A 10,073-nucleotide genomic window follows, 5' to 3' on the forward strand; every position below is an offset into this window, starting at 1 on the left:
TTTAATTTGTTTAAAAGCCATTTTTCCAAAGCCAAAAAACTCAATCAAAAGGAAATATGTCAGCGGAGTCACTGAAACCGTTTCAGTTTTGTGGCTTTTTTTTGTTTTTAAAGTGTGCTTCTCTTTTAGGGATTAAAGTCATTGAGTACAGAGTCGGAGGCTGCACACAGACATGTATTTCACTATGTTCTTAATGAGGGCTCAATAAGACGTGCATTTAGCCCCTCCCCTCTGTGCTCCCTCTAAAGCCACGCCCCTCACTTACATGCACAAGGGCCCCTTGGTCCAGAAGTGGACCTCGGCTCATCGCTCACTACTCCGATTCAGCTGTGTGGAAACACTTAACTTGATCATAACACATGTAAAACAAACACACACAAAAGGATTTCACTGCTCACAGCGACAGTTTAAACTCAGCGTTGTAAATGATGACGCGCTTCGAGCGTGGGCGAGCAGAGGTAGAGAACGAGCAGGGAGACGCGTGATTGGTTCATCAGATTGGCACCTCGTGGCAGACATTGGTCAAAGTTTTGACACGCTCACAGCTGCCACAGATGACCGATTTACTTCAGTCCTTTTGTAAAGCACATCAGTTATTAATGTCTGTCAGGACTTTAACATCACTTCAACCAAAATCTTAAAAAGTGTATCTGGAGAAAATGACCATCTGTCATCATCAGGGGGCGTCGTCTAAATGCTCTCCAGCAGCTGTTATTCACGGTTTCACATCTGGATTGAAGTGTGAAAGGTTTCATCTGTTTACAGAGATGATGGTTCTCAAACACACACTGCCATTTATCATGTTTTGGGTCAAAGGTGATCTCTCACACAACATGAAAGCGTTTGAGATTGTGCTGCAGTTTCTTAAGGACTCAAGTGTTCAAATGATGCTTCAGATTTCCTGTAAATAAAGTTTGCAGCTCTCTCTCTCTGAGCATTATGGGGGTTGTAGTAAATGTTTAGAAATATACACATCACATCGGTGCAGTACGTTTTCTGTTTTTTTTTTTTTTATTTCAATCTTTTCAAAACATACAATGAATTGTTTACGTCACATGGTGTATAATAAATGCTGGATTGGCTTTATTTTGTAAAAAAAAATAAAAAGAGATTTTATCAAACAGGGAGAAAAAAATGTGTGATTATTGAGCAATAAAACAAAAACGCTCTGCTGTCGCTACGAAAAGTCCAAGAAAATTAAGCAGCAACAATTATCACCACCTCAGAATGATCATTGACCAATCAAGAGCGCGACAGATCTGAATCCATTCTGACGCTCTTTGTGTTCTGGGACTGCGATGTGAAAAACCTGCCATGTTAAAAGGATTACGTTTGAAATGATGGCGCTGATTTCCCCCTCAGCAGTGAGCGGCTCCTTCTGCTTCACTGTGAGTGAAATAAGGTTCTCTACCTTCTCTGTCTCCAGGATGATCGCTCTGTAAAATCAATCTTCCATAATAATCTGACAGTTGACTTGATTTGACGAGATCAAAAAAAAAAAAAAAAAACTTTTTGTTTCCTATCGAAGTCCTGACTCTAAACATGCTTCATGGTGATTTTCTTAATCGGACCCTCTCGTTGTCCACCCACTGTGCGATCAGGTTGGCTTCAGTCCTGCGAGCGATGATGACTGACACCGGGTCCGCATCGTTCGACCCTCTGGGAAGCATGACGAGAGAAATGTTAGGAATTCTTCTGAATGTGTTGGAAAAACCAAGCATGAAGGTGAGCCGTGCCGTACCTGAGATCCAGGTGATGAGCTCCTCCAGAGATGTTGAGAGCTACGAGTGAGGGGCTGAGAGACTGACGCACCTGAGCACCAGAGAGTTGCATGAGTCACACTGAAAAACCCGACACGTCACAGTCTACTGAGCGCTTACTCCGTGTGGTCGCTTACCCCTCCGTTGGCCCACGGGTCCAGATTTCCATTGGAGAAAATGATGTTGCTGGTTGAGGAGAGTTCTGAAGTCATGAAAAAACTAAATGTCAATACTCCGATCACTATGACAGTTCAGACAACCCAGAATAACCCGTCTCCTCCGAAACCTCGACTGGCTCCTTTTACTGTGAAGGAGCAGTGACTCTACTGTCTCTTCACCTGAGCCCACACAGAGGAAACTCATTTCGGCCTCTCGTATCAGAGATCTCATTCCTTCAGTCCTTACACAGCTTATGACCACCGGTGAAGGTAAAACCTACACTTTCCTACCCTCAACGGATGGTTAACACTGTGGTGTCTTCAGCCACTTTTACAAACACAAGAGCAACACACAGGGTTCAAGGGTAATACACAGAGGCTGCGTACTGTACTGAAGAGGACTTGAAACGACAGACTGAGAGCATGAACTCATCAGGGGAACATTTACTGAGGGAGTGAATGAAGTGAGAAGTAAACTCATTTTCTTTTGCACTACTTTCTGAGTGAGGTGGCCCCCTGCTGGTCATTCTAATAATGCAGTGAACAGCACTTTGGTTTTGGCTTCACTTTTTTTTTAAACTCTCCCGTCTGTAGCTTTCACTTCACTTTTTGGATGACTTGACTGGTACAAGTGGCTGAGACGTGTCAGCGCTCACCGTCGCCAAAGAATTGGGTCTTGAGCCAGTTGGGTCGGGGGAGCACGCCCCAGCGTCTGAAGCAGTAGCGCTCGCGGTCACTCTCGCTGAAGCTCAGAGGGGGAAACATGTCGGTCACGTTGTTGCTCTCGTAGCACATGCTGATCTCCGTGCACGCCTGCAATACACGACACAGCAAAAACATCCAGACACATCGTTTCACTTTCTAAATCAGACGACACAGACGAACGTTGTTTGGGTGAATCTCCGATCATCAGCTGAGGGAAGTTTTGAATCTTAAAATAAACTGAACTATTTGTTCCTGCCAGTGATAAAGGGCCCAGGTAAGGGTCACTTAGCCTGTACTGATCACATTACAGTCCAGTGTCATACATGTTCTCTATTCTGTGCTGCTGGAGTACCTGGTAGTCCCATGCCAGGCTGTCGTAGCCCAGACCACAGCCGGTGGGATCGGCACACTCCATAAAGAGCCCGTAGAGGTCGAGACAGGTCAGCGTCCCGGTGGTGTTGTACACGATGCCTGAAGGACAGGATTATTGATAAATTCATTACTGTATCAGGGGATCAGGATTAGAGCTGGCTGCTTTGGTGCTTTTCACTAGAAGGAGGAGTCATTGTACGTGTGTGATTATCAGTACGGCAGCCTATATAGGTCATTATTTAGATGAATAAAAACAAGCTTTACATTTGGATTATGACCCAGCTTCTCATCAACATGACTGTAAGGAAAAAAAATCTGTCTTCTTCAATAGTTTGAAGTTTGAGATGTGATGAGCGGCGTCTGTTTTGTAAAACTGTGCTCCTGTTTCGTTTGGGCGTCCAGCCATGTAACACGAAATGTTAAATGGGTTTGAGCTTTTTCTAGTCTTCTCCCGCAGGCCACACCTACACGCCCCGAGTACAGGCTGCTCTGTAAAGTGAAGACATCACGGCTCAGTGACACATCGAATATGTGGCAGCAGGAGCTGGGGATCGAACCGCCGACCTTCCAGTTTGAGAGATGACCGACTCTCCAAACGGAGCCGCAGCCACCTCATGACAGTTTTAACACGGGGGTCAGCAGGACAGGAGAACATTAAAGCACCTATAAAAGCTTTTTAATGACAGTGATTGTTAAAACTCCACCTCACAGTAGTTAATGAATTTCATGATGCTGATTTTTCATCCATAGAGCTTCAAAGAAGATACGACCGTACAGTCTCAAGTTTAAAGATATAAAGGCAGGCACTCACTTGCATCATGTATGTATCTTTGTTTTTTTCTTGTGTTAGACTCCCTTTGACTTTTTTAGCTGTACACACTCATCACTCCATCAAGAAACCAGAATCAGAGCCCAGCAGCTTCACCACGCTCAAACCAGCACAGGAAATCCTTCAGATTTTTATTCTCGGCTGGATGATGCAGAGTCTACACACAGGTTTGTTTGACTGAGCTAACTGCTAAAGCTGGCTGCTGCCCTCTGGTGTCTGCTGACGTGAACCGCATCAATGAAAAAAAAAGCTGAGAAATAAAACGACCTTTCAGAAACTCAGCGGCGTGATGAGAACTGTTCTAGTCTGGAGTCGTGGAGTGTTTGTGTACCTGCAGTGTTCCTCAGGTTAGCCAGCACGTCAGGTCCTCTCAGCATGGTCTCACAGGCCACCTGAAACACAACATGTGAATAACAAGGGTTTCTATCAATGCATTTCACCTCTGAACACACTGCGCTCCTCTATTTTAAAGCTGCATCAGAATCAGAAACACTTCATTAGTCCCAGAGGAAATTCAGTCATCATCACATGAAGTGTTCAGTTCTGGTGATGCTGCTGCAGGGACCAACATCTGATCTGATGAGTTTGATCTACTGAAGCCAGACGGACGACACCAAAACTCCTTTCAGGGTGAAGATTTTCAGAAAGTCGTGGTGGATGGGAGAAACAGAGTTTTGAGTTTTAAACATGTCGATATGTGCAGGTTTCTCCTCCGCTGTCACTTTGTGTCTCCATGAGATGATCAGACGAAAAACAAACTGGTGCTGGGGTTAACGTCGCTAACTGGACTTTTTACATGCGTACACATACATACACAGACACTCTCCCGCTCTTACAGCTGTTTGAGATTGTGCTGATTTCTGTTTTCAGCTGGACAGAGATGTTTTTAAGAACTCAGCGTGAGTGGATGGGATTATTATTATTATGAGTGTCCTCACTGGCAGACATTTTTCCTTACTACAAGCAATGCAGGGTCTGAGGTCATAACCTCTCGTTTGCTTTGGTGAAGGACTGAGACCTGGGGAGATTTGATTTCACGCTGTAGAGACGGTGGCTTGAAGGTAGAAGTGCGCTCTCGTTTCAGAACAGGTGACTCACCTTGACGGGGTTGGCAGGCATCTTGCCCATGAAGTAGGTGCTGTAGGGGTAATCGAGCATGGCCATCAGGGTGAAGGCGTTCCTCAGCAGCAGGTAGAGCTGTCGGATGTCCTGTTCAGACGTCGGAGCCTTACAGAGCATGAACTCCGACTGGATGTGACTGAAAACTGGGGACAGACAGGAGAAGGTTTCAGGTGCATCTCTCTGATCATGTTTTAAACGCTGATTGTCTGTTTCATGTTTTTGTTGTGTTTAAAGTTTTTCAGGTCTTTAAAGTTCAAATAATCCAATCATGGTTTAAAACATTCATTCTGATCCTCTGAATTATTTCAATCAAACAATATCTTCCCACAGCTTCACCTCTGTTATCAGCTAATTCTTTGAGCTCATGGAAAGCATTCCTCACGGCGTTTGTGCATTCAGGTGCAACTTTCTCGAAATCCTTTGAAAAGAGAAAAACATTTAAAGTTATTTTATTCATGAAACGTTTTACAAATCAAAAATCTTTTCACCAAGCCGCCCAGAGAAAACGTAACAAAAGGTTAGACATTTGTCGAAACCTGAAAAATGAGAATACAATTTAAAAATGTTTCAACAGTTCTTTAAAGAGGAAAAAAAAAATGGGTTAAGAAGACGTTGTTGTGACGACCCCTCTCTGACAAACACGAATGTTAATCATCGCCATGGAAACACTGGATGTCAAAGACCGTACGTCTCCACTCCAACCAACGCGGAGGTCAAATAACAAGACAACAGTTCACTCTTCAGTCTGAATGACTCACAGTTGTAACATCTGTGAAGAACTGTGCGGGGTCTCCCATCCCTGCAGTGGACAGGATGGGGGCGCTGGCAGCCAGAGCTCCAGTCACGATGTTTGGATACTTGAGCCTCATGTAGACCGACAGCATCCCACCATAACTGCAGGGAGAAATAACACCAAATACAACGTTTGACTAAGGATGAATACACTGTATGTTTGATCCACAGCTGGCTCACTCTGCCAAACGACAGTCCATAATCTGAACCAAAGAAACGTGTCAGCAAAATACTCAAAACATCTGCAGGCGATCAGAGAAGCTTGTGATAGGAGATTTTATCATTCTGCACTGTTTCATGTGGGTGGAGGAGTGGGTGGGGGAAACAGCTCGCTCTAATGTTTTAAATGTGGGCTGCAGTACTCATTTCAAACACTAGGTGTCAGAGTTACATACTGCTCCTTTAATATTGATGGCCACTTTACATATCATCCTTTACCATCAGTGTGTGAACGGCTGGATGTGACATGTGGTGTGAAAGTGAAAAGTCTGTTGACTGATCGTTGCATTTAGTCATAAACCAACATAGACAGAAATAGTGATGACGTATTTTTGTAGGCCAACCTGGAAGTAACTAAGCCGATGGTTCGTACGAGAACTCGCCTCTGGGATTTTTGCATTGGATTTTGGATCATTGCAAAAAATAAGCTCTGTGGTAAACACACGTTTCTGATGCGTCGCTGTTTTGTTCAGCGGGATAATCTTTAGAGATGAACATCATTTATATGAAGTTTGAAGCCTTAATGAAGTTGAGAGAAGTAAAAAGCTAACGTTACTACAAGTTAACTACACTGTGGTCGGTTGATTATGACGTCACAACCGTCATCGATCTAATCAGCGGATTTGACAAGATAGCTAAACGTTAGCTTAATAAGTTGTTTATTAACCTAATATTTACAAGAACACTGAAAAACATGACTAGAAACTGTAAAGAGGATTAGGGAGAGAGTTCCCAGCGTGATCATGTGTATTGTCTGCAACAACCACTGTAGTTTCAGTTAGCTACTCGTTAGCAACCGCCGTATTAATTTTGCATAAAAACTTTAAAATTCACAAGTGGGAGTCTTAGCTAACGTAGTTTATCTCGTCTAACAAAACGTCAACATCTCTTCAGCTTGTGTTAACCACAGACCTTATTTCAGGCGTCTAAACACAAACCCATTCAAAATCCCCATTGACTTTTAGAGATTAGAACCACGGCGCTAAAATGCTAACTCACTTCCTGGTTTTAGGACTTATTCCTGTGCCACTCTATAAACAGCATGTTGTAAATAAATGACTTATATAAATGTAAACAGGGACATGTAGACCAAGTGTATTTGGTATTTTTGGATATTATTAATATAATCTCTTCTACAGTCAGTGAATTCCTCGTTGGAGATTAAAAGAACGGCAGGACTTCATGAAACAAAGGCAGATTAATGGTGTGCATGACTGCAGTCATGAGACGTTTATAGAAGAGCAGAAGTCATTTCTTTAAAGTGTTGGAACAGAAACACAATCAATATGTGTAAGTACGTGTGAGCATCAAATGATGGACAGTAACAGTCTTCTGTGGGACCGTGTTTTCACGTTAGAAAGTCTCCGCGGGTAAAGGAGAGAGGAAATCTGAATAACTAAAAACACAGAGAGGAAGTCTTCCAATGAAAGAGAGTTAATACACAATGTGTTTGATGGAAGAAGTCAGTCTTATATTATATGACTTTCAGCCAAGCTTTTAATTGAGCTTCTATTTCTAATCTATCCACATATTTTGCATTTTATTTGGGATTTTTTTTTTCTTGTTGTCTGAGGGTGGACAATTAAATCCCTCTCTGTCTGTAAATCTGCAATATTTATCTTTGTTTTTCCAGTATTTGGGTGTTTATTACAGATGTAGTCATCCATTTATTTAATGCTTTGTGTTTTAGTGCATGTTCCTGTCCTCATTTTTCAAGCATGTATAAAAAAGAAGAAAATTTAGAGCAACTCAATCAGCGACTTGAGTAGACCACATTTAGAACTCTTGGACTGTACCTGCCCCCGAACACGATCACGGGACACTGAGTGGCTCCCAGCTGCTGTCTCAGCTCGGTGATCATGACGGCGTAGTCGGCGAGCGCCTGCTCCACCGTCAGCAGGCCGATCTGAGGGATGAGGAAGGAGTCTTTGCCGAACGGCTGAGATCTGCCGTAAAACCTCTGGGAGAAGAGAGAGGCAGACAAAAGCCAAAAAAAAAAAACGTTTTACACAGGAAGTGGTCGTCTGTATTATGGGACTTTGTTATCTAAAAATAGCTCATAAAAAAAATATATAATTATAAAATCAGCATTCAAGGTTTTTGTATTTCTGACTAAACATTTCTAACTGACCCTGCTAAATAGATTGATCATTAAAAAAAAAGCCCGGATGTCAAACATCTGCTGGGTTCAGCTTCTTACGTTTGGATTTGTTGCCTTATAATGAATACGATCACATTTTTAATGTTGGTGTAAAAAAAAAAAAAAGCAGCAATTATCTTCTGACATTTGGAAATCCTGATGAACTTTTCTCACCATTCTGACTGAGGGAGAAATCAATAACATATACAGTATTGATATGTTTACATTTTCTTTGAAAAGCGACATTGATTACTTCACAGCTGAGAACATGTTGTTTTGTTTGGTTCAAGTGACTGCTGCTAAAACTGGCTGTGCCCTGTCAAAGGAGGAGTGAACATGTGGAGAACAACAATCAGCTGACAATCTGAGTCAAACTAGAACCCTCTACTTCCCTTTTAGTCACAAGATCTGCAAACTTTATTCAAAACTGTCTGATAAGCAAAACGACCGGTCAAACATGTGTTGTGCTCCTCATTGATAGTGGTGTCCTCTTACATGTTCAGCAAATATAACCAGAGCTCTCTGCTGAGCAGCCAGCTCTGTGATGAATCCAGAGTTAAGAGCAAACTCCCAGATGTCTCCTTCATTGCCGGTGTAGAAGAAAATAGGACCATAGCCTTTCTTCCAGAAATTATCTAAATGAAAAGGAGGGCAAAGAGAGAAAGATGAGGCATCTGCTCCTTTATTGTCAAAGTGTTTTAAGGCTCTGAACATGTGGTTGGACCTATGAGGAGGTATCGCTGGTTGAAGGTCCCGTTGCCCATGCTGTTGAAGTTGAAGTGATCCAGAGTCTGCGTGAAGAACAGCTCGGTGATGTGCGGCTCTCTCTTCTCTCCATGCTGCTTCTTTGACTGCGAGGAATAAACACCATGATCAACATTTCACCAGATTATTCTGCCAAGGACAAGGTGTTACAATATCTAAGTCACCTGCTGTCAGGTGTGTCAATCACGAGAAGAACAGCACGAGACATGTGAGAGAAGTTTGATCCGACAAGGTCTCAGATTTAAAATCACAGAATCAAAGAATAACAAATAAAGAGCGTCACCTGGAAATGACTGTACGGAAGCCCGTGTAGCACATCCACAACAAACAGCAGGGTTACAAACACCTTGAAAACAATTAATATCTCTCTCATGTTTTCAAGATCGAGTTGCAAAATCTGCAACACAGTTTGACTGTGGCTTACTCCTCTGCGCATGCGTCAATCGCACGTGACACATGACTTCTGTTTTCATCTGTGTTGCGTTTAAGTGCGACTCGTATTTTTTTTTTACTTTCAAGATCAGCCTGGAGTAGTAAAAACGAAAAACAAAATAAAAACGAGCACGGCTAAATGTTATGTTTTGATTAATAAAAATAAACATAGTGAGATCACTAAATCTACCTTAATTCGTTTAAATATTTCTAGAATTTATTGCTTGATATCTTACTTAAATTTCTATTTTCTTTCTATTTTGTTTAGATTATGAGTTTAGTTGTCATGGACCATGTACACAATCTTGGCAATAATGTAAACACCTTTAATCTCACAGAGAAAAGATGCTTCGTACCAGATTATAGCAGTTTGCGAGTTTCCATCTGCAGTCCCCGAGCAGGTCAACACAGAATACATACAAACAAAATTGATTTGATTTATAGCTATGTATATATATATATATATATATATATATATATATATATATATATAAACTGCTATGTTGTGTTTAAAGCAACGTTAATGAACTAAAATCCCTCTGGGATTAATAAAGTATTTCTGATTCTATAAATAGTAGGCTACTTACAACTACTTAGTACTGAAGCCAGGGTGTAGCAATGAAAAATTGCAGAGTAAGAAATATAAAGTGTGTTTCATATGATTTTGACTTTAAAGTCAAAAAGTTATCACCAGGAAACAAGTGTGGTTATCTGCAGATAATGAGAAAAAGAAGACAAGTGCTTGGGAAGACAACTAACATTGAGTCATTATTCAAGGA

The 10,073-nt window shown here is 41.8% G+C and overlaps 1 protein-coding gene across 1 annotated transcript; it reads right to left on the bottom strand.

Moving 5' to 3' along the window:
• Positions 1–992: 992 nt before the first annotated feature.
• dpp7 (dipeptidyl-peptidase 7) lies at positions 993–9,329 on the bottom strand. Its single transcript, XM_079368050.1, has 13 exons — positions 9,146–9,329; positions 8,822–8,948; positions 8,593–8,732; positions 7,754–7,917; positions 5,705–5,840; positions 5,283–5,364; positions 4,923–5,089; positions 4,156–4,216; positions 2,976–3,094; positions 2,575–2,731; positions 1,898–1,962; positions 1,742–1,812; positions 993–1,659 (listed from the first exon to the last, which is right to left on the bottom strand). Exons 1-13 carry the CDS (start codon positions 9,296–9,298, stop codon positions 1,548–1,550), a joined length of 1,554 nt encoding a protein of 517 aa, XP_079224176.1. The 5' UTR covers positions 9,299–9,329; the 3' UTR covers positions 993–1,547.
• Between the last annotated feature and the right edge of the window lie 744 nt (positions 9,330–10,073).

Source organism: Symphodus melops (genome assembly GCF_947650265.1).
Source record: "Symphodus melops genome assembly, chromosome: 1".
Taxonomy (NCBI): domain Eukaryota; kingdom Metazoa; phylum Chordata; class Actinopteri; order Labriformes; family Labridae; genus Symphodus; species Symphodus melops.

Excerpts from the sequence above, each read along its gene's own strand:
- dpp7 (XM_079368050.1), bottom strand. The coding sequence starts at position 9,298 with ATGCGCAGAGGAGTAAGCCACAGTCAAACTGTGTTGCAGATTTTGCAA. Across the intron at positions 2,732-2,975 it reads GCCTGGCATGGGACTACCAG|GCGTGCACGGAGATCAGCAT; the intron begins GTACTCCAGCAG and ends CGTGTATTGCAG. Across the intron at positions 1,660-1,741 it reads GCTCATCACCTGGATCTCAG|AGGGTCGAACGATGCGGACC; the intron begins GTACGGCACGGC and ends CATGCTTCCCAG.